This window comes from Pteronotus mesoamericanus, unplaced genomic scaffold (assembly GCF_021234165.1).
Source record: "Pteronotus mesoamericanus isolate MK-2021 breed Mesoamerican mustached bat unplaced genomic scaffold, CSHL_Meso_final contig_101, whole genome shotgun sequence".
Lineage (NCBI taxonomy): Eukaryota > Metazoa > Chordata > Mammalia > Chiroptera > Mormoopidae > Pteronotus > Pteronotus mesoamericanus.
In genome coordinates this window covers 23,158,542-23,181,691 of record NW_026555001.1, presented here as the reverse complement: position 1 = coordinate 23,181,691, position 23,150 = coordinate 23,158,542, and the positions used below count along the sequence as shown (strand labels likewise).

The window sequence follows — 23,150 nt, the reverse complement described above, 5'->3', positions numbered from 1 at the left end:
GAATGAGACACAGCATGTGCATGCGACAAACTAAGTCATGACCAAATATCTGAGGACTGTCACGCACCTTTCTAATGTTATATGGTATGTTTTGGGAACACAGGGAAAGTGGCAAGTAATTCCGACGAGAGAGGCACAGTCGGCTTTCACTGAAGACTGTTGAGAGCTTTGATGGTCCAGTCAAATGTCAGGGTGGAGAAGGGGCGGCCCAGAGGTGTGAACACGCAGGAAATGAGTGAGATAAGAACGGGCTTGGGGCTGACTTGTGGTGCAGAGGAGGGAGAAGCAGGGGCGGGTCAGGGACATGCCTCAGAATGCAACAGCGCGGAGCTGCTGGGATAGCAGGCCACCGTCATGCATGGACAACCATCCACAAACCGGCCTTCCCTCTGGCCAAGGTCTAAATGCAAGTGTGGTGACTTCCCGGGGCCGAGGTGCGAGCAATGAGGAGCAAGGTGGATCCTGGAGGCCGCACAGCCAAAGCCCACAGCATCGCCTCTGGGTAGCCTTGTATCCGCTGTACCCTCTGCTCCCACCCGCCTTGGGAGGTCAGCCTTTCAGTAGCTGCCTGGCATCTCTCCCCCGATGTGGGCGGTGGCGGTTCTCTAAAGTGATGACTCACCACGGAGCTGGCCTCCATCCAAACCCACAACCCAGGCTGATGAAGCCACGAGCAAATCCTCACCAGCCCTCTCAAAGCACGGCCTGCCAAAGGGGCTCATCTTGGATAGCCACTGAAGCCAGGGGTGTGGGAACCAGCAGTGGATGGGGAAGACGTTCAAATGCCAAAGCGGCCCTCAGCTTCGTGCCTTCCTGTCTTCGGCGGGAGCGCAGTTCTGCTGGGCCCCTGGCGCGCTCGCCTCTTGGCGCTCAAAGACCACCTCTTTGGGGAGGCCTTCCCAACTGCCCCGGGGGGGAGAGGACCTCTGTCTTCCATGTGCTGTGGTCTCCTCTCGCGGCATCTAGAGAAAGGTATTACAGCTGGTGGTCTCTCAACCTCCACCCATCTAGAACGTGAACCCCCTCGGGGCAAGGAGCGTGGCTTCCTCATTCAGGATCCTCAGACTGGGCACCCTGGAGGGTGGTCACAAATGCGGACAGTGGAACAGGCGAGGAAAAGAGGAAGGAAGTGAACCAAAAAACCCCCCAAAAACCGCAAGATGGAATAAAATCCTGTATTCACAGAGATTAGAGAGCCTGAATGGGGCAGCGTCTGAGTCTGCTTTTGTTCTTGCAGGTCCCATCCGTTCAGACTACTTCAAAATTATATTTTATGGCTGTACTGGTATAAAGACAAATGTAATCCAGGCACAATTCATTGTTATATACTCATTATCATTATTATGTTCATTCTTTTCTCCTGATTTAAAGGTAATTAAACTTAAGACATTTCCATGGTCTTCTTAAAGTCCAGTGGGCCCCCAGGCATGGTGCTTACTGAGCCCGAACAGGTAGCCGGCCATGAGCTTTGAACACGATAGTCAGATGGCAAGGAGTGGTCCCACGAAGGCACCAGCCAGTCAAAACCTACTCTTGGCCTGCCCGCTGCTGTGCCCGACATTAGCCCTTTGATTGCTGGATCTTGGGAAGGGCCAGAGGCTCTAGAGGGAGGTGGGGAGTGTGACTCTGTGACTGTTTGCCAGCTGGTTTGGAAAGATGTCAATATGTGAAAAATGGGCATGGACAATCCGGTGTCTTCTATAAACCCTGGACGGAAGTAGAAATAAAAGGCGGTCACCGCCAAGAGGTAAGATGGAAAAAGAGGAGGAATAGGCCTGCCATGCCTTTGATCTGGGGCACAGGTAAGGGCCACGGTGATGGGAGAGTTCAGCAGGAGGGGGCTGAAGGGGAAAGACAGTGGGTTTATTCTGGGACACAGGGAACGTGAAGGACCTCTGGGTTCCAGGATCAATGCCTGTGAGCATTGAAGGGGTGGGTGGGGTTTTTTAGGAAATAAAGTGAGGATGCAAACAGAGGTCTGGAAGGTTCAGTTGGCCCATAGTAGGCCCTTGATAAATGTGTCCTGGGCTGAATGAGAACCCCCAGGGCCAACACTTCAGTTCTGGGCTCAGGGGATATTTGGGAGGACCCCACACAGGCTGCCTTTAGGGGGATGCACAGAACACCCTTTGTGTGATTAGATCGAAGCAGACAACTAGAGGGCATATTTCAGCTCAAAGTACCCAAGCTGTGGGGCCGTGGGGCTCGCTGCTGTCAGAAGTCAGTACAGGGGCCAGCAACGGCTTGTCTTCTTGTCTCGTACCTTGAAGATCTGGGAGGCATCAGCCTAAGAAAATGCATTTTCCGAACCCTGGAGCAATACTTATTTTCCCCTTGTGTGTATTTCCCTAAAACTCTGTTGATACATATTATATAATCACATTGTTTAAATATTTGAGAGGGTGATTACACCACCATTCAATTTTAATTGCCACTTCTGTTAACATGTCAGATGTTCTCAAGCAAAATTAATTAGGATGAAACAATTGATTGGCGGTTTTTAAAATCCGAACCCTTAGAAACTAACCAGTTTCATAACCCAACATCACAACCACAGAGTGAACCTGGACAATAGACCTTATCACCTCAAGGGTGTCCCTCCCTAAGGCCCCATGTTTGTCCTATAAGGAAAAGACAAAAAAGCAAAACAAGCACAGAGAATCACAGAATTCATTTTCATGCAAAACCCCTTCTTCTGAAAACCTAGAATAAAAAACAGCCATTCTGAAAAAAACAATCCCTTCTAGAGCAGGTCTGATGCTTCACTCATCTTCTCTCTGAATCCTGTGAGCGACAAGAACCGCAATATCCAGAAAGACAGCCCCGTCTGTCGTTGGCTTGTTCCAGCTGTTACCCACTTCTTTATGTCATGCCAGAATAGAGTTCCCCATCACTTCCTTTGGTCACTTGTAAACTTTGTTTTCCAGAACAACACAGAGAAATTCCACTTCTGATCTGAAGACTCCTTTGCGGACTGAGTTCCCACGGATAGAGAAACCCACAATATCCCATACTCTGCTCCCCGGAGATTACCTGAGGGTGAGGCACCGGCTCCGCAGCAGACTTCATTTCACATTGTGGTGTTGTAAGTCTGCAGACTTACGGGACTTGAGAAATCCTGGAGAAGGAGCTCTGCACTGCCGGCTGGTTGCTGCGGCTTTACTTAGCTGTAATCCAATAAAGAAGAGGCCTCCCTGAGACCCACCCCTGGCCCTGCTCACTGGGAGGCTGGGGGGCTCGTGTATGGGGAGGAAAGTGAACCTGCTGTATTGAATAGTTGTTTTAAAATCAGATCCTGTGTACTGACACATAGTGATTAAAACCTTTTAAATTATATTTGTGAGGTTTAATGCAATCTTTAAGATGGCAGCAAGAAACCTGCGGAGAGTTACCTTTATAAACAAACGTGCACTTCGGTCAGACCGAGTCAAATGGCGCTGGGCTAGAATTCCAACTCTGCCGCTTATTAACAGTGCGACCTTAGGCCTTGGCTTCCTCAGACGGAAAGTGGGTGTGAAAATAATTAACCTTGCAGGGTTAGAGAAGGGGTAAGTGAGAAAAGCTCAGACAAGGGCTCTGCGAGCAGCCTGCGGTACAGCAGGCGCTCAACAAAGGCAGTGATTAGGATTCGAGGCTCCAGTTTTAAACATGAGAGAAAATGTTCAGGTAATGTCTGTATAAAATAAAATAATAATAACAGATACATAATCTATTAAAATACATTCAAGGTCACATAGATTTAGATGAACAAGGCAATTTTGTTCATCTAAAAAGTAACAGTGAGGTGAATGAGTGCGTGCACCTAGAAGCAGGTAGGAGAGAGCGTGGCTTTTCAAGGTGGAGGCGGAGGAAGCTGTTGTCGAGGTGGTAGAGGTGGCGGCTGAGGTGGCAGCTTCCACGGTGGCCACAGCAGCAGCAACTGCTTCCAAGGTGGAGGTGGAGGGGGTGGCGGCAGCCAGAGAGGATGGGGACGTGGCGTGGCTGCCGAGGCTGTAATGGAGCCAAGGGCCTCCAGCACACGTGGGTTGATTAAGATTTCCTGCACCCCTGTGAAGATGACACAGTTTGTAAATGTGCCAGGCATGAAAGTAAGGTGCCTTACGTTAATGCTTCCGATTATTTAGAAAGCAAAGAACAAAGTGAAAAAGTGGACGAAATATGTGGACGACTTCGACAGTTTTATTTTTCAGCGGCATGGTCAGAAAACAGGAAGAGATCGTCCTTTTAAAAACTGCTGCAGAGGTGTTTACCCTGGCCTCCAAGTCGGGTGGGACGGACCTCCAAGAAGCGGTGGCAGGGGTGGCAGAGGAGGAGGAAGAGGAGGAGGGGGCAGAGGGGGCAGAGGCGGTAGTTTAGGAGGTGGACCCAGGGAGCGGCAGGGGCTTCCGAGGAGGAAGTGGCGGTTTCAGAGGGAGAGGACCGGAAGTGTCACAGCGAGAGAGGAGCTTCACGTGTGGCTTTCTGCGTTACCCTGCATGGTCTGCTCTCATGGATCAGAAACTTGTTTCTTGAGCAGTTCCAGGAGCTCCAGTTAGTACACGACAGTGACACTCCGGTGTCAACGCCACACAAGCACGCGTCATGGAATAGGCACGCACGCTTTCATAGAGTTTGAACAAGTGCTTCGATGTTTTGCACTGTGCCTGGAGCCCTGGTTGCTTAATGAATGGACAATTTTCGAATACAAAAAAGCAATACTAAGAATTTTTGAATTTTGAAAATGTTTAAATAATTAAGATCCAGTCATGGTTTCAAAAAATTCAAGCCATTGAAAAATGAATGAAAACCCCCTTCTCATCGCTCCACACCATCCTGAACCCCAGTCTCCAACAATCCCATTCAACGGTCAGGGGGGCAACCTCTCAGACACGCACCTCTAAGCACGTCGGCTGTTTTTCCTGCAGACGTGAGCTCATGCCACGCACTGCTCTTCAGCTTCCTTCTTTATCTCACACGATATGGTGGAATATTTCATTCTGGACTTGGCCACCATCTCAGTCCTCTTCACGGCCATGTATTATTTTGAGGGGCTTTTTAAGATAGCAAAAATAATGCCAGGAAAATGGGGCGCTCCCTAGAGCCCATGATTCCAAAGAGTCGGGTGAAAAGAGAAAAATTCAGGTTGACATAGGACGGCTCTGCCTCGAAACTGTGGCAGAGCTCCAGAGAGCAAGTGGGGCAATAGTCCAGATTAGACAGTCAGGAGATGCTGGGTGAGTGCGGATTGTTTTTGCGCTATCGGCAGTCACCCTGACAATGACATGAGGTGCTCGGTCACCTATCTCCCAGTTGGCGCCGATAGTTCTGAAGACGTGGGGACCTATTAATCCCATTCTAAATCTGAGGCCTCTGAGCTTCGAAGAGGCTCCTTTGCAGCTGGGGAGCCAGGAGTTAGGAGTGAGGTGGGGGAAAGGGAGCATTCCCTGACCTGCCTCCTCAAGGCCCTCAGACAGCCCATGGGCCGTAAAAAGGAGCAAAGTGACCCCTTGACATTGGAGCTTGTGTCTTGCGCTGAGCTCTGTTTGGGAGGACTGTTGTCCCAGGACACCTGTCCAAGGCCTGGGCTCCTTTTCATCCACAAACAGCTGTAACGGTCCACAGTGTTTCCTGAGCATCTCCAATGTGCCAGCCCTGGGTTCGTTGTCACCAAGTGCAGGACTGTGGAGGCTGCCCTGGGGTGGTGGCCAGGCTTCTGTTCCGACCTGGGCACGCTCGCCCCTCCCTGGGACTCTGTTGCCCTAGCTACCTAAAATGTGGCTTGGGCTAGAGGAGCTGTTCTTGGCTTAGAACTGGAGCCTCCGGGGCCTTCATGAGCACAGAGAAAGGGAGGGGACCTCCCGCGCTCGCGAGTTGAAAGAAGGAAAGTCCCCCGCACTCATGCTTTTGGCTGCAGAGGTGAGCGGAGAGCCTGGCGTCATCTAAGGCTGACCTGGGGTTTTAATGGGGCAGAATGAAGACAAGGGGATACGAGGCCCCGTCTGGCACTGGATAGTGATGCCTAGAAAGTGCATCCAGCTGCCCAGCCCTGTCATCTCAGTGGAAGTCGGGGGCGGGGGGTGGGGGGCTCGATGTAGGTGGGAAAAGCATACCTCACCCCTCTGACAGCATCCATGGGGCTTGAGGAGCTGGCCCTCCTTTTCTCCGCTTGGCCATGCTGGGAACAGGGCCTGGAAGGCCATGCCTGGTTCTCTCCGGGCCGCTCACAGAGGGGATTACAGCTCTTGCCGGGTACTCTTGTGGGTCAGGGCTCTCTAGTGAGCCAGAGGGGAGGAACCCAGTGACAAGGTGTCTTCTTCCTTCTCCCCAGACTCCCCCAAAGCCTGGCCTGTGAAAATGGAGTATTAGATGGAGAGAAAAACAGTCTCCCTCGGTCCTGAAACAGGTACTGTGGGAAAGGAGCCACATGCCAGAGTTCCCACCTCGAGGAGGCACTTGCTTAGCAAATCTGTGTGTCCGGAGGAGACCAGCCCCAGACATGCTGCCATGCTGGAGCCAGTGGCTGCTGTCAGCCTCCTGTCTGGAGAAGAGCACTTCGTTCCTTCTAGGGGACACCAAATGCACCATACCCCAAACCCTCACAGAGGATCAGGGACGACTGGAGATTTCAACAGGAGAAAGTGAGGAAAGCCAGAAACTGGGTTCATAAGAAAGTCCTGTGTTTTGTTGGTGGTGCAATTTGATTTATCTAAATGTGTGGTATTCAATCTGGGTTTGAAATGCCCAAAGGTGTCCAGAAGTTTCTCAAGAGGGAGACAGAAGGAGACTGAGAAAGTATAGTTCAGGGTCCCCCTTCCCCACATCCACCAAAGTCATTCTACTTTTATCTCATTAAAAAAAACAAAACACTAGGGCTTAATTTAAGTGTTATGTAAATAATATTTTTTACTAAAGGGTTTTGGCACTACCCCCAAGTTGGAAAATTACAGTTCTGTTACCTCCTTTTTCCATAGGTTGTTGGTCCTGACGTTCTGCACATACATGGAGAAGAGCAGTGTTGCTTTGGGAGAATAGAGAGAAATTCATTCGCTCCTTCCACAAATATTTATGGAGCAGTTCCTCTGTGCCAGGCACAACAATGCATCACGAAAAATAAAAAGGTTTAATAAATGCCACACTTTACGGAGATGGCACAGGTTAGAGCTCACGGCAGGCAGCTCAGAGGAGTTTTAAGAGTGTGGGTTTGGGGAGAGGCTGAGGTTTTCATCCTCGAATAATCTGATTTCTGTCAGCAGAAGCCACAGACACAATTTCCTTCAAGAGGAAATTCCTCTCTTTTTCTCTCAATGTATGTTCAGTGTCTTCAGCTTAGGGGGCTTCTTTAGGACCATCATGCTTTTAGTTTCTTTTTCCCATATCATTTGGTCAGGAATGGCCACCTTAATCCAAACAGAGGCTTTAACAGCTCTGTTCTTCACTTGTTTTTTCTTTGTTCTTTTTTTCACAGGGAGCTGGTCCTCCAATGAGGATGCTGTAGCACACAATGAGAACAAAAACTGAGCCTTTGTTATACCAGACCACTGAGATTTAGGGGTTGTTTGTTACAGCACCATAACCTTACCTATTCTGACTAATATGTTATCTCTACTTATCTATGACTGGGCAAACTCCTGTTTCTTGTCCGATAGCTTAATTAGTTCCCAGTCTGTGAAGCCATGTTCCACTCACCCAGGTAGAGGGGCAAGATCTTTCCTTTATGCCCACAATACATTACAGGACGCAGTAAGTTTAATTTAACTTTTTTATGTCTTTGCTTATTACCCCCACTGGCTTGTGTATACTTTGACAGCAGAACTTATAAGCCATAAATAAGTGTTTGTTGATAGATGGCATGAAAGCAAATATGGGGTTTAGAAATTGCGCCTTAAAGCCCAGCATTTAGTGCTCATTTCTAAGCTGTGTCTTTAAATGATCTGTCCCCGCATAAGGGATGTGCCGCAATTGTCAGCACCTGCCCGGCGACCCTAGTTAGGTTTGAAAGCTTAAAATCTAGGGGGTTAGAAGGGAGGGTCTGTAAGGTTTATTTGGACCCTAGCAGCCAGAGCCCTGCAAGCTCTGAAGAACCAGACGGGAGCCTTCTTTAGCTGGTGTCAGGGAAGATAGTACAGGCCTCCACACTGAAACAATGTGTTAGCGTTTACCAGTTCCTATTTTCTGTATGTTAACTTCTAATTGGTTTCCTCTCTTGTGCTAAGAATGCCATCTGTCCCTTTGACAGGTTTTTGGATTTGATACCACTTACCAGGAAACATAATCATCATCAGTGTTGTTAGATGATCCTAAAGTGTCCATCCCAGACAGCCCCAATTTCATAACTTCACACAGAACCTTATACTATTCTCGGGAGGAGCTTTGACCATTTTCTAAGTGCTTGTTACATTAAAATAATGCCCTTCACCCCCACAGTTTCCAGGAGGTTATAATATAGTGCGAGATAACATATAGGGTCTTATGTTGATTCCAGGTCTCATATCTCCTCTGTTGCAGTAAAAAGAATGTTATTATCTGTATTTGTAGATGAGAAAACTGAGGCCAGTGAAAGTGGCCTTGCCTAACATATGGAAATGATATAGTATCAAGACCTTCAATTTAATTTCTGAATCTAAACCTACTGCTCTACAGATATCCTCTCCCCCTTGGGGGCTCATTGTTTCCATTTTATGAAGCAAGAAACTGAGGCCAGGAGACGTTAAATGACAACTGTGAGATTCTTCAACATATAATGCACAACTTGAGGTTTGAAAAACCCCAGTCCTTCCCCCTCAGGTCTTGGGACCTCACTAGGACTGCCGTGCACTACCTTGACTTTGCAATACCTGCTTCCAAGTCTGAAGTTACCTGGGTCTTGGACAAGCTAAGAAGAGGGAGGGATAGTGTCCCAAGGGAGGTTAGGTTGGAGAAAAGATTATTAACTAATCTCATTGAAAGAGAAGCAACGTCAGCAGGCTCAGCCTGGAACCCGAATGCTGTGGTCCTTGCTCTAGGGTTCACTGAGTCCCTGGAGGCGGGCTGGGGCTAGAGTGGAGGGACAGAATGGACCCCAGCTGGGCACCCATTGGAAGCCAGGTTCACGAATGCCACGCTACCGCCCTGACGAGATACTGATTTAAGGATGAAGAAATGAAGGCTCAGAGGGGCTCTCTGCGTGGTCCCACCTGGCTGAGTTCGCTGGCCCGTCTGGCTTCAGAGTTGGTCTCCTTCCACCATGGAGCTGATGCAGATGCTGTGGAAGATGTGAAGACAAGGTGAAGAAAGGTCCTTCCATGAAGGAACTGCTAACCTGGTTAGGAGCGCACACACAGGAACCTGGTAAAGAGCACAGCCGGATGATGCTAGCTGGGGAGAGGACAGGGAGTAAACAGCGCGGGAAGATTTGGTGGGAGAGGAGGAGTGTTGGGGAAAAGATCAGCATGTCTTTCGGCAGAGTGCCCAGCTGACCTTGGAGGACAGGATTTGAATAAGCAGGCAAAAGAGAGACTTTTTAGGCCAGAAGCAGTAGCTTCTGGAAATGGACAGATTGATACCACCATTTAAGCACAAGGAATCCAAAAGGCTTCCAGGCAGATATTAGAGTAGTGGTGGCAGTCCTCGAAGCTACCAGGAGTGTCTCCTGAATTGAAGGAAATTGAAATCAGCAAGAATCAGCCATCTGTTAGGCAACCACCTAAAGAGAAGACCTGACACCTCAGTGGAGGAGCTCTGGACAAACCCAAACGAAATCACCCAGGCTGGAAAGTAGTCCCAGAAAAAGAAGATGGTATGTAGAAGGTGCTGCTCTTCCTAAAGGGCAGAGCAAATGGATCTGGAAGCCAGGTCTGGAGGTAACATTCTGTGCAGCCCTATCGGCTCCTGCTAAGACTGAGTTCCCCTCCTTGCAAGGCCTTCTGGTGCACCCACAACGCAAGGCTGAGCTCTAAGGAGTGAAAGCCTATCGTTCTCCCTCACCCCAGGGGAGCCTGGCCCTGAACAACCTGCCCGCCTCCCAGGTCAGCTTTCCCATTTTGCTGTTTAGCATAAAGAAAATAGCATAAAAGGAAATTCTGCTTCTACGGCAACAACAGCACTTTCTGTCCACAAAGGTCTTTGCGGTTAGTATTTTCCCCACATTCGTAAGGAACCAAGCCCCAGAGGAGGCTTTCCAGTGGAAGGGGTAGCTGAGCTGCCTCAAATGGTGCAAAATCCGTCTTTGAAGGGAACATGATAGGCTATGTCTTATTTTCTAAATCTGTAATGAAATTACTGGCATTAAATGAGGATAATTTTTGTCTTAAACATAATTGTGCCTTTACCAAAAAATTCCCCATCCCCAAAATTCAATGCTGGCTCTCAAATTTTCCTCCAGCTTCAGAAGTCAAAAAATATATGCCTTGTTTTGGGCACATGCAACATCGTATACTGTAAATGGCTTTGGTTGGCTTGATTCTAATCTTAATTAAACCAGTGCCATTATTGGCCTACCTTGGTCTCTTGCAATCCTCAGCTGACTCAGTTCAGCACCAGTACGGTCTGAACGAATGCCAACCAGCCTAGGAAACAAAAAGAGACTTTGGCCTTCACAAAAGCATCCTTTACTTTCCCCAGATTTTCAGCGTCACAGCTAGCTTTCCTCGGGAGTAACAAAAATATTGTTTTGAAAAATAACCAAAACAAACTAATCAAATTCACTCATAATCCCACTGGTTCAAAATTTCATAGAACCTTGGCTGGGTAGCTCAGTTGGGTTGAGTGTTGTCTTGATACACCAGGGCCGCAGGTTCCATCCCCATCAGGGCACACACAAGAATCAACCAATGAAAGCATAAATAAGTGGAACAACACCTCGATGCCTCTCTCTCTCTCTCTCTCTCTCTCTCTCTCTCCCCCCCCCCTTCCTCTCTCTCTCTCAAATCAATAAAAAATTTTTTTCGTAAAGCAAGAGAAAATGTTTCTCCCTCAACTTGATCTCCTTCTTCAAAGTAAACCACTTTTAATGACTTGTTGCCTGTTTCACACAATTTGTTACTGGGTTTATTCAGACATGTTTAAGTACACATACATCCGAAATGCCAGACACACTGACCTGCACCTTGTTTATGTCCTTTCATACTCATGGCTGTTTTCCAGGGCAACACCTGCAGCTTTAACACATTCTTTTTAGTGGCTGCAGAGTCTTCACTGCATGGATATATTGTAATAGATCCAACCATTCCCCTATTGATAGGCATGTAGATTGTTTACAATATTTTTGTTCTTGTGAGCAACCCTGCAACACATACTCCAATATTGTTACGTATTTGTTGTCTTTTGACTGGTAGGATGGATTTGAAAGAGTGCAATTGCTTTTCCTCATGGGCCTAGGACCTCAACAGCGCAGGGAAGGGCCCCCACCCTCTCCCCAGCCTTGCCAACACCAGGTCCAGTCCAATCTGCTAGAACAAAAACTGTTAATCTCCTTGAAGTATCATTTGCATTTCCCCAACTGCTGGTGAAGCTGAGCATCTTCTCATATGTTTAAGAAAATTCGCATTTCCTATTCCATGAATTCTCTACTTTTACTCTGGACTCAATTTCTATCGGGTTCTTTTTCCTATTCAGTGTGTATGTAGGACATTTTTGAGCACTTGGATATACTCTTCACCTCTTATATGAAGTAACTGTTTTTCTAGCATGCTGTTGCCTTTTGATTTCGTTTAGGGTGTGTGCTAACTGTAAATTTTAATTTTAGTTTTTGTTATAGTCCAGTATGTTAAAATTTTCCTTCCTTGTTTCGGTGCTGTCTTAGAAAGAACTCCAGTTTATATATTCTTCTTATACTTTTATAGTCTTACATTTTCCATTTAAATCTTTAATCCAGGCTTTTAAAAAATTAATTTATTAATTAATTTGTAACTGGGTGAGTTAGGGAGATAGCTTTACTTTACTCCCAACAGAGAGTCAAGGATTTAAAAATTATTTAATCAGTAAAAATTTACACTTTTTTTTTTTCTTTTGGCAGAAGGAACCAGTGACATGTCTAAGGGAAACCATGATCTCTGAAGCTGGACCCAGAAGACTTTTAACACAGGACATGAGAAATATAAGGAAACACCTAGAGACTGTTGATCTCCTAGCCAGACCTGGATTGGACCCGTCTGAATGTATCTGTGTGTTGTTTTTCTTTTAATACAGAAGGGATTTACGGAAAAAAAAAAAAACCTTCTCCCTCAAAAAAATCTCCTTATTTATAAACCAAATCTTGTGTTTAACTCTGTCAATGTAAGAAATGTCTAGGCCTGTAGAGAGTTTTTATAAGGGTTTATTTGAGCCACTTATGTCATATGCTGGGGAACAAGACCTCAAATGCTCCCAAGAATAACAGTTCTGCAGCTTCTTTAATGCATTTAAAATTGAGGGGATGCACATAAGGAAGGTTACGTGGAAGCGGGAGAAGAAGGCAGTGATTGGATTAGTACACAATACTGTGCTTTCTCAAGGGTGGTTGCAGCTTATTTCAAAGGTGTGTTAACCTAGAGTCACAGAAACCATGGACAGGGCTTGCTTAAGACAAAGATAAAACTTTTACTAAAAAGTTATGTGCCTGGGACATGACTACCCACCACAACCTGCCCAATTAGGAATTTATGACCAGATCGCCCTGTGGGGTTATTTTCCATTGACCCCCCCTTTTTTGTCCACAACTCTGTCCTCTCTGTTGGTCCACCTTAGGTGTGTCCCCTTCCATGCAGGATAAGCCCCTGGAGGCTGTCTTAACTCATCTTCCTCCTGAACGGGGACAGCACATGTGTGCCGGACCAAACCTTGTCTTTGAAGCCATCTGATCTATTTGGTGTGCATTCACACGGACTAAGGGTGTTTCGACATTTTGAAGAATTGGTGCAGGTTTCTCTACAAGCTGATTAGGAACCAGCAGTAACAAGGTTTCTCCACGGAGTCTTTTATCTTTCCGTTTGCAAATGAAAGCACCAATAAATACTTGTTGAATTTTATCATTCTGTTAACCTTCAAATTCAGACTTGTCAGTAATTACTGGCTTGCGTTAAGAGATGGAAATTAGAGCTTGAGGCCCAGGAAGGATACACTGTTTGCTTGGAGGCATGTGGAGTAACCCAGTCTCTTGTCTTCCTGTCCCTTCTTTTTCTGCTACATTTTGCCCTTTGACAAAGCACAACTGGAGTGGTGAAGGGCAGGTCTGGTGAGAAAGGACAAGGGCAGGACTTTTAAACATCGCAAGGGGGCCATCCTTGACGATTTTGACAGCCCTGCCATTTTGGTTAAAAACAACAACAACAACAAAAACAGTAGGGCAGGTAATTCTGAGCCCGCTTACAGGAAGCCTGCTGAGGGCCCAAAGAAGGCTCTGCCGCGACGGTTACTCCTCCTTTGCTGACGAGCAGAAACTATCTTGGAAGAACGAGCTCGCCGCCTTAGAAAGACTCCTGCGGGGATTTCTGCCTCGAACAATGGAGTTGAGTACTTTCCGTATACAAGGGCCCCGCTTTGTTTCAAGGATGCCACTTGGAGCAAAGCAGGACTTCTCCCGCCGGGGCTCGCAGGCCGAGGAAGGCACACAGAGCCTGTTTCCTCACGGATTCAGGCGGGAAGCCGGCACTGAACAAACACTCCCAGGAATATATCATTACGCATGGAGGTGAAGGATGTTTGGAGAGAATACAGCAGGAAGACTTGGTTTAGATTAGGGGGTTAGGGAAGAGCAGACGTGGGGGGGTTAAGGGCTTTTGCAAAAGTAAAGTGTTTTACATATGAGAGGGAAGTAATAATAATAATAAAGGTGCTCCGAAGGGCAGCGCATCCTCATTCATGGGCCACTTCCTAGAACTTGGGGAGTCGCTTTCTCTTCCCAGAATTATGTAGGCATCCTGGGTAAAGGCTGGAAGAGCCTTCACAAATGCTAATCCGTGAGCATTTTACAGGCTGCCCCCGACCCTCTGCAACCTCATCTGTCGCTAGTTTGAATGTTGAGGTGAATGGCAGGGATGAATGGAATTTCCAACTTGGAATAGGGGCTATAAAGCAGCGTACCCAGCCCTAGGCAGGGGCCAGGTTCCTCTACCCCAGACCATCCGAGAATGGTTTTTCAAAGCAAAACCCCGCCTCTCTGTGTATTTGGTTGTGAGGGATGGCTGTCCAGGGGACCTGGGTTGTTCCTGGGGAGCTTGGGGGTAGGGGAGATAATCTCTGATTCCCCACCCCTTCCCCCAAACACACCTGTGAGAAAGCTGAGCACAGTGAGGTGGGGATGTGAGAATGGCGGGGTGGCGGGGGTGGGGGGGTGGCGGTGAAGGCGAATGCTGCCGGATGGGGGTGTTAATCTCCCCCCGGAAGACTCTATCCTGATCTGATAATAACAATAATAGCTAACATTCACACTTGTGTGCCGGGCACTGTGCTAAGTGCTCTCTTATTTCTCAAAGCAACCTATGGGTGAGCGCCATTTATAATTCCATTTCGCAACTGAGGACACTGAAGCACAGAGGCTCATCGGTGATAGCCGCTGACAATATGGAGTTAAGGTTTCTGAGCGGAGGTTTGGTCTTCAAGAGGTGTGGACCAGAACTCCCGTGTCAACCGGATCCGCCTCCCCGTTAAGTCGGCACAACGCTGGTTTTGAAAGGCGAACTTGAGAGTCCGTGGGGATGACTGGGGTGTGTGTGCGGGGAGGGGGGTGGGGGCGTCTCACGCCAACTCTGTTCGGAGGCCGAGCCCCCACCTCCTGAGCCTCGGGAAGGCGGGTAGGCAGTGTCACGGGGGCGGCGGTAGAGCTGCAGGGTGGCCCCACTTCAATCCGCAAGACGAGGCCCAGCAGATCCGTTTTTCTGCTTGGTCTCCGCGAGGTGTCGCCTTCGGCCGAAGAAACCACCGCAGCGCCACCCTCGTAGCCCGGAGTTATTTATTTATTTTCAAACAAGGGGGGCGCCCCTCTCCTTTCAATTTAAAACTAGAAACATCCAGCGATCTCCTTCCTAAGTGGGCGCGTCCTCTTCCTACCATTTTGCACCCCGGGTGTAGCCTCCCTTCGGAATCTTGCACGGGCAGCCCCTCCGCAGAGCCTTGCAGGACGACGGCCTCGCGTCTGGCCGCGCACAATCCGAGGCAAGGCGGGGGCTGGGTTAGGAGCCTCTGTTTCCACTCCCACTCCCACCCCACATACTCCCCCGGACCCCCTTGGACATTCCTCGTCTTTTAATGCCAAGCAATTGCCAGGCCTGCAGGGTGGGTGCTGCATTGCACCGCTCGGCACGCAGCTGGTTCGCAGAGTGCACCGAGTGCAAGCCCGGGGGTCTGAAAGGGTGGGGGAGCACAGCCTGGGCTTCCCAGCTTTGCAGCCTCCTCTGTGCAAAGAAGAAAAGCAAGTGGCTTTTGGCGCGAAAGCCTTGGCGCCTCCCCTGATTTTTATGGAAATCAAGAGGGCGGGGTAAAGCCCCTTTCCTCTGCCTTTCTCCCTCCCCCTTGTCTGTGCCGCAGCCCCCTTCTCTCCCCGCCCCCCGGGTGTGTCAGATTTTTCAGTTAATAATATCCCCCGAGCTTCAAAGCGCAGCCAGTGACAGTCATCTGTCTGGACGAACTGGGTGGATGCGGGGGACTCCTGGGAACTGGGTTGGAGCCGAGCTACCGCTAGCCAGGCGCAAGCGCGCACAGACTGCAGCCACCCGAGGACCACCCCGCCCCGGGCCACCCGGGGACCCCAGCACAGATTCGCCTCTAGATCCCCAGCAATCTGCGGGAGGTAAGGAGCGAGGCGTGGGGGGCGGGGGGCGAGATAGGGGGTGCAAACCTCCCGGCGCCCGGAGAGCGGCGAGCGCGGCGGGAAGGCAAGCCTGGGACCGGATCGCGGCTCGCGCTCTGGGCGCCCCTACCTACCCCTGGGACTGTTGCTGCTTCCGAAACAAAACCTCAGGCTTTTCCCTGAAAAGCCAGTCGCAGCCCCCCGAGGCACCCCAGCTGGAAGAGACCCGCCCTAATCCTTTTAGTGCCCTTGTCTTAATGGCTTCGTCGGAAATAAATTCGCCCTTCTCTAGAACAGTTGTCTGTTTGAGCTCACGGTGACACTGTGTGTTCCCAGCCCGACCCTGGGGTTCTTCAAAGGGTGTCCCCAGAGGAAGAAGAAGAGGGTTAGGCTGGGCGAGGCAGCCGTGGTGGTAATCTGGGTCACGGCTGCTTCAACTCGGAGGAGACGCTGGTCTCCGGCGACCTTCCCCTCTCCGGCCCCTGCACCATTCCCGGGAACTGGAGTTCAGGTTGTTCCTTCGCCCTGGGAGAGGACGTTGCTGGGGGTTTGGGGAAAAGGGGGGAGGGTTTAGGAAGGCACAAAATAAGACAGTGGTAGGACTCTCCGCTCAGCGGGTGAATGTTGAGGGGCGTCTGCTCAAACTGGGGGTGGGGATAGATTTGGGTGGCTGTTGTTAGCGTGGGTCTAGAGAAAGGATTTTTCCATTTGCAAAGTTTCGTAAAATCCCCCTCTAACGCTCGCACGCCCAAGGTTGCAATTTTACCGCGGGGGTAGGAGAGACTGGGATACTCGCGATCCCTTGCCCGGCAGCTGGGTTGGTGGAGCCCCCGGCTGCCTTTTAGCAGCTGGTCCGACATTGGTGCCACCGGGCTTGCCGGCGAGCTGGTGAGCTAGAATCCTGCAGCCTAGCCTGGAACAGCCCCCTCCCCCAGGCAGTGCCTTGTGTGAATGAAATGGCAGTTTCCAAAGTTGCAGAGCCACTGCCACCACCCCCCGCATCTGCATGCCCCCTCCCACCCCCTGTCGTAGACCGCTTGTACACAAAAGGAGGGAGGGAGAGAGCTGAGGCAGAACTTCCTCCACCTTCGGGAGCGCAGGGCGGAGTGGGGGCTTGGAGGGGAGACGGAGGGACGGGCTCGAGGGGCGCCCACTGCCTGACCCCCGATTCGGCTCCCCTTGCCAACCCTCTCCTGCTGTGTCTGTCGGTTGCAGTGTCGGAGGTTGGCGCGGGTCCCCGCCCTCCGCGCCCCCCACGGGAAGGAAGCACCCCGAACTAAAAAGAGAGGAGCGGAAAGAAGCTTTTATTCGCCGGCCGGGAGGCGAGCCGATGCCGAGCTGCACCGCGTCGAACATGCCGGGGATGATCTGCAAGAACCCAGACCTCGAGTTTGACTCGCTGCAGCCTTGCTTCTACCCGGACGAAGATGACTTCTACTTCGGCGGCCCTGACTCGACCCCCCCAGGGGAGGACATCTGGAAGAAGTTTGAGCTGCTGCCCACGCCCCCACTGTCGCCCAGCCGTGCCTTCCCGGAGCACAGCCCGGAGCCCCCGAACTGGGCCACCGAGATGCTGCTGCCCGAGGCCGACCTGTGGGGCAACCCGGCCGAGGAGGACGCGTTCGGCCTGGGAGGCCTGGGCAGCCTCACCCCCAACCCGGTCATCCTCCAGGACTGCATGTGGAGCGGCTTTTCGGCCCGGGAGAAGCTGGAGCGCGCCGTGAGCGAGAAGCTACAGCACGGCCGGCCGCCGGCCGGGCCCGCCTCCCCGGCCCCGGGAGCGGGCGCCGCCAGCCCTGCTGGCCGCGGGCACACTGCGGGGACCGGCCGCGCAGGGCCCGCCCTGCCCTCCGAGCTCGCCCACCCGGCCGCCGAGTGCGTGGATCCCGCGGTGGTCTTCCCCTTCCCGGTGAACAAGCGCGAGCCCGCGCCCCTGCCAGCTGCCCAGGCTGGTGCTCCGGCGGCGGGCACCGCGGTCGCCTCGGGGGCGAGTGCCGCAGCTCCAGCCGGCGCTCCGGTGGCCTCCCTTTCGCGCACCGGCGGGCGTCCGGCCAGCGGCGGTGACCACAAGGCTCTGAGCACCTCCGGAGAGGACACTCTGAGCGACTCAGGTAAATACCAAGTCAGGGTCCGCCGCCTTCCTGGACCCTGTGAGGGGGCTGCGCTCCCTTTGTTGCTGTTCGTGGATTTAGGCTTTGCGGGGGAGCATTTTGGGGAAGTAGCGCTGGAGGCTTTCTTTCCCAAGCCGATCCGCAGAGGACAGGAAGAGTGGAATCTAAGAGGGTGTTATCCAAAGTGTCACCTTCATTGGAAGTTACTTACACCCGCAGCCGGTCCGACACATAAAATTAGGAAAAGTTTAGGGGCTACAGCCGGGTTGGAGTTTAGGGAGCCGCCGGCTGTATCGCCCGGACAGAAAGAAACCTGTTAGCCTCAGGGTGGAGAGGGACAGTGGCCCAGGGCAGTGGTGAGGAGACACCCGAGAGGACAGAAGCGCGTGCAAAATCTTGCTTAGGGCACCGGAAGTTAGAGGGAGATTGCACAGATGGTTGGTAGCAATTTTTATTTTTCAAACCTGGGTGTTCTCCCCCTTGGGCTCTGTGGGTGGTGGGTTATTTGTTCCTGGTACGTGGCCAGCAGGCGGCGATATTCCAGGCGGGCCACGGATCTAAAGGGCTGGGGGCGGTGGGGCCACCCCTGCCCCCACTCAGCAGCTGGCGGCTAGTACCACGGGAGTTGTGTACATTCTCAAGGGGCCCGCCTCTGTACAGCGCTGCTCAACTGGGTCCAGCTTTGTTTTCTAGCCAGAATTCCAGGACTAATTTCAGATCTGAGCTGTGTTTTGTGACCCAGTGTCCTTCAAGGTGAGGGCAAGCATTTGGCCCGCCCTCTGGGAATGCACACACCCCAGAAGCACTCATTGATAATTTCTATTGTGTGCCTCTGTCTTGAAGGGTAGGGGTTAAGCCGAAGACTCTACCCAAATACTTGTCCTTGGAGCTGGGAGCTTGTGTTCCCTGGAATCTCGAAACCCAGTGTTTTCAGAATGCAGGCGGATTAAAAGCCTAAATTTCCTTCAGGGCTGAGGACAGATTCCTCTGAGGCTCCTGGAAGGAAACTTGGTGATAAGCCTCCAGTTTCAGGCGGGTCTGTCCCTTTAATGTCGGTGCCTTGACAGCTCTTGGTGAGGAAGCACTTCCTTCCAACAGCTGTCTTCTTGGCAGAAAACCAAAACGTTGGCTTAAAGGGACCCACAGGCTGGAACAGCCTCACATTTCGGCTTTAGAACAAATCCTACAATTGTTCAGCTTTCCGGTTTCCTTCAGATCAAGCAGGAGATGTGTTTTGATTTTTCATGCTTGCATTTTAAACAATAATTTTCTATCCCAGCAAGTAGTAAATGAGGAGAGGGGAGAAAGCACACATGATGCTACACGTTTTTGTTGTTGCTGTTATTATTGGCGACCTTGAGAAGGGGGGCTCCCATATTTGGGTTGAGAGCTCCTATGGGTTATGACTTGGTAGTTAAGATTTGATCTTTGCTAGATGAAAAACTGCTTACTTAAATCGTTCTCTTAAGTCTTCTTAGGGAGACCTAAAGTCGAACTCAACCATGTGTAGAATTGCAAAATGAGGAGCCTCAATTCTTAAGTGTAGAGATGGAAATATTTAATAAATAAGTCTGTGGGATGGGCTGGTGATGGTGTTAAACGCTACCATTTCCTGTGTGTGTCTGCTGGGCCCTGCTCTGTACATATTTCCTGTCCAGCTCAAGAACCGTGTGGTATTAGTCCCATTCAAGAGCTGAGGAAACTAAGGCTTAGAAAGGTTTAGGGACTTGCCCAGGGTCACACAACTAGTGTGTGATGCAGCCAGTATTCTGTCTGACCCCAAAGTCCAGGTTCTTTGTATATCTGCCACCTGCTAAATAAAGTCTGGAGGCAGAAAGTGCTAGGGGTATGGGGAAGGAGAAAGGTATTTACAGATAGGTTTAATTTAAAAGAGATCTAAAATGCACTTCTGTTCTCCTGTGTGTGTTGATGGAGCCACAAGAATAGCAAACCATGCCAGGGCCTGTAAGAGGCTATAAATAGAGAGGTGATTTTCATGTGCTTAACTATGAGAATAACCCCCATTTTATCCTTGAAGATGATGAAGATGATGAAGAGGAAGACGAAGAGGAGGAAATTGACGTGGTGACCGTGGAGAAGCGGCGGTCCTCCTCCAACAGCAAGGCCGTCACCACCTTCACCATCACCGTGCGCCCCAAGAGCGCAGCCCTGGGCCCGGGGAGAGTCCAGGCCGGTGACCTGATCCTCAAGCGCTGCGTCCCCATCCACCAGCAGCACAACTATGCCGCCCCATCTCCCTATGTGGAGAGCGAGGATGCGCCGCCCCAGAAGAAGATTAAGAGTGAAGCGTCCCCCCGTCCTCTCAAGAGCGTCATCCCCCCAAAGGCTAAGAGCTTGAGCCCCCGCAACTCTGACTCGGAAGACAGTGAGCGCCGCCGGAACCACAATATCTTGGAGCGCCAGCGCCGCAACGACCTGCGGTCCAGCTTCCTCACGCTCAGGGACCACGTGCCAGAGCTGGTGAAGAACGAGAAGGCCGCCAAAGTGGTCATTTTGAAAAAGGCCACCGAGTACGTCCACTCCCTGCAGGCTGAGGAGCACCAGCTCTTGCTGGAGAAGGAGAAGTTGCAGGCCAGACAGCAGCAGTTGCTAAAGAAAATCGAACACGCTCGGACTTGCTAAACCTTTCTCAAAACTGGACAGTCACTGCCACTTTGCACATTTTGATTTTTTTTTTTTTAAACAAACGTTGTGTTGACATTAAGAATGTTGGTTTACTTTCCAATCGGTCCCCCGTCGAGTCTGGGTCTGGGTGGGGAGCAGGACGCTTGGGGCCCTGCCAGGCCCCCCGGAGAGGGCCTGTGTGCTGGGCTGCTGCGTGGCCCTGAAGTTCCCTCCACGTCACCTCCAAGACAGTGGTCGAAGTTTGTGACAGTCGGGAGCCTTTGGGGCTGTTGGAGTCACCTTGTTTGTTCCAAGTTTCCAAACAACAGAAAGTCATTCCTTTTTAAAATGGTGCTTAAGTTCCAGCAGATGCCACGGAAGGGGTTTGCCATTTAATACCCCTGGGGAACATTTCTGTAAATACCACTGACACACCCGCCTTTTGTACACGTCCTGGGTAATGAGAGGTGGCTTTTGTGGCCAGTATTAGACTGGAAGTTCATGCCTAAGTACTGTAATACCTCAATGTTTGAGGAGCATGTTTTGTATACAAATATATTGTTAATCTCTGTTATGTACTGTACTAATTCTTACACTGCCTGTATACTTTAGTATGATGCTGATACATAACTAAATTTGATACTTATATTTTCGTATGAAAATGAGTTGTGAAAGTTTTGAGTAGATATTACTTTATCACTTTTTGAATTAAGAAAAAAAACTTTTGTAAAGAAATTTACTATATATATATGCCTTTTTCCTAGCCTGTTTCTTCCTGTTAATGTATTTGTTCATGTTTGGTGCATAGAACTGGGTAAATGCAAAGTTCTGTGTTTAATTTCTTTCAAAATGTATATATTTAGTGCTGCATCTTATAGCACTTTGAAATACCTCATGTTTATGAAAATAAATAGCAATTAAATGAAGCGACTTTTTTTTTTTTTTCCCTTGATGGCACTAGTTATACTCTGTCCCATAAACAGTGACCGTAACAGTACATAACGTGCAGAAGGGACTTGTTTTCCACAGGCAGCCCTTGTACATCTCTGCACTCCTGATTGGGGGGTGGGGACCGTTGTCCCCACTTGGGGTGGAAGGAACTGAGCTTAGGAAGGTTAAGTCATCTCTTCCAGATTCCAAAGAATAGCGATGTTACTAATGACTGCATTGTAGCAATAGCACTCAATAGTTTACAAAGCACTTTCCCAGGTTGGACAGTGAATGGAATTAAACTAGGATGTCAGACATCAACCCTGTAGAGTGAGAAGTCAAGACAAGGTGGTGTAATTTGCCTGTATTTGGTGTCAGTAATGCTTGTTCCCTTGGCAGATGGCTTTATATTTTGGGGGAGTGTAGTTTGTCTCCAAGAGGAATGTGTGCTTCCAAGTTCACTAGGACTTGGAAGGTTCTGTGCTGGCTGGGCTTGGTAGCAGAATAAACATGAGGTTGATCCCTTCCCTCAAGGAGCTCTCGATCTGATTCACGGAATGTCCGCTCTCAGCGCCTGCCGTTTCACGGGCTGGCCTTTGGGCTGCCCTGCGGAAGCAGGACTAACCTCTGTAGGCTCTGGAGGACAGCCAGTGCCAAAGGGTAGGGGGTGGGCACCTGCAGCAAGGAAGGAGTTTCAGTTTCCCTGATCGGAGGGGACACTGGCTTGTGAGACATTCTGCTCAGAGCCGAAAGCCCATAAAACCCTATTTCTCTTTCAGGTGAAAGGTATTGGATTCTTTTTGTAAGATTTCATCCATCCCAGATTTTTAGCTTTGAGCTGGCAAAGGCCTTTTGCTTTACTGAGAAGAAAGCAGGTCTAGGGATGAGAATGTGCTTAGCTGGTGAGGGCAGAGGCAGGAGACCCTGGGCCCGGTGGCCCCTTGTCTGCTTGGGCCATTTTATAAAGGCCAGTGGGAGATTAGAACTTGGGCTCCTCCGGATTCGGTTTATAGGCACACATCCCAGAGCTCTGAGGTTGGTACTGCTGTGGGCATTCCCGATGGTCAGACCGTCCCCGCTGCTAGAAAATTAACGAACCTGCTTTGAAAGTCCATTTTGAGTTGTCAGTTCAATTGTCATTTCTGACCATTTGCATTTTACAAGCCCCAAATTGCCTTTCCACTGCACCTTGTTTGTGCCACCCTGAGTCGAAAGAAAGTTCAGTGACCTCAAAGTAATTGAGCACCTGAGATCCTTGGAAGCTAGCTTTTCTATTTGTGGTCCCCATAGGGGGCCTATCTAGGTGTTTCAGATGAGCCAGAAATCTAGCCATGAAGGAAGAAAATAATGAGGCCCTAAACTAATTTCCACCACGCTCCATTTTTGCTCTGGCTGCTGGGAAGCTCAGAGCCAAATTCCATAACTCTCATTCTACATATCTGGTGCCCATTCTCTCTTTTCTTCCAAATGTCTATGATCTCTTGTTTTTGATTTTCAGTTTAAGCACTTTTTAAAAATGTTTTTTATTATGTTACATTAAAGAGAAGTATTTTGCTTTAGGTGGATCATGAATATATATATTTGAATGTTAAAACTAAATACCACTTGCCTTTCCTGGTCCAGCTGAGGGAAAGCGTCACCCAATTTGCTCTGCAGTTATCTATAAGCAATTGCTGTAGTCACCAAAGGACTGAATCACCCGTTTCAATCACGTGAGAAACCATCTCTGCAATAAATCCCAGGGCTCAGGGGAAGCGCAGAGA

At 49.9% G+C, this 23,150-nt stretch overlaps 1 protein-coding gene and 1 pseudogene across 1 annotated transcript; both read left to right on the top strand.

The window, feature by feature from the left end:
* The first annotated feature begins 443 nt into the window (after positions 1-443).
* Positions 444-4,512, top strand: LOC129065535 (H/ACA ribonucleoprotein complex subunit 1-like; annotated as a pseudogene).
* An 11,055-nt stretch (positions 4,513-15,567) lies between these two features.
* On the top strand, positions 15,568-20,475 carry MYCN (MYCN proto-oncogene, bHLH transcription factor). The gene is given in 5 exon segments (XM_054566569.1): positions 15,568-15,653; positions 15,655-15,721; positions 16,937-16,989; positions 16,991-17,832; positions 19,871-20,475. Coding segments are annotated over 5 exon segments (1,653 nt in total).
* The last annotated feature ends 2,675 nt before the right edge of the window (positions 20,476-23,150 follow it).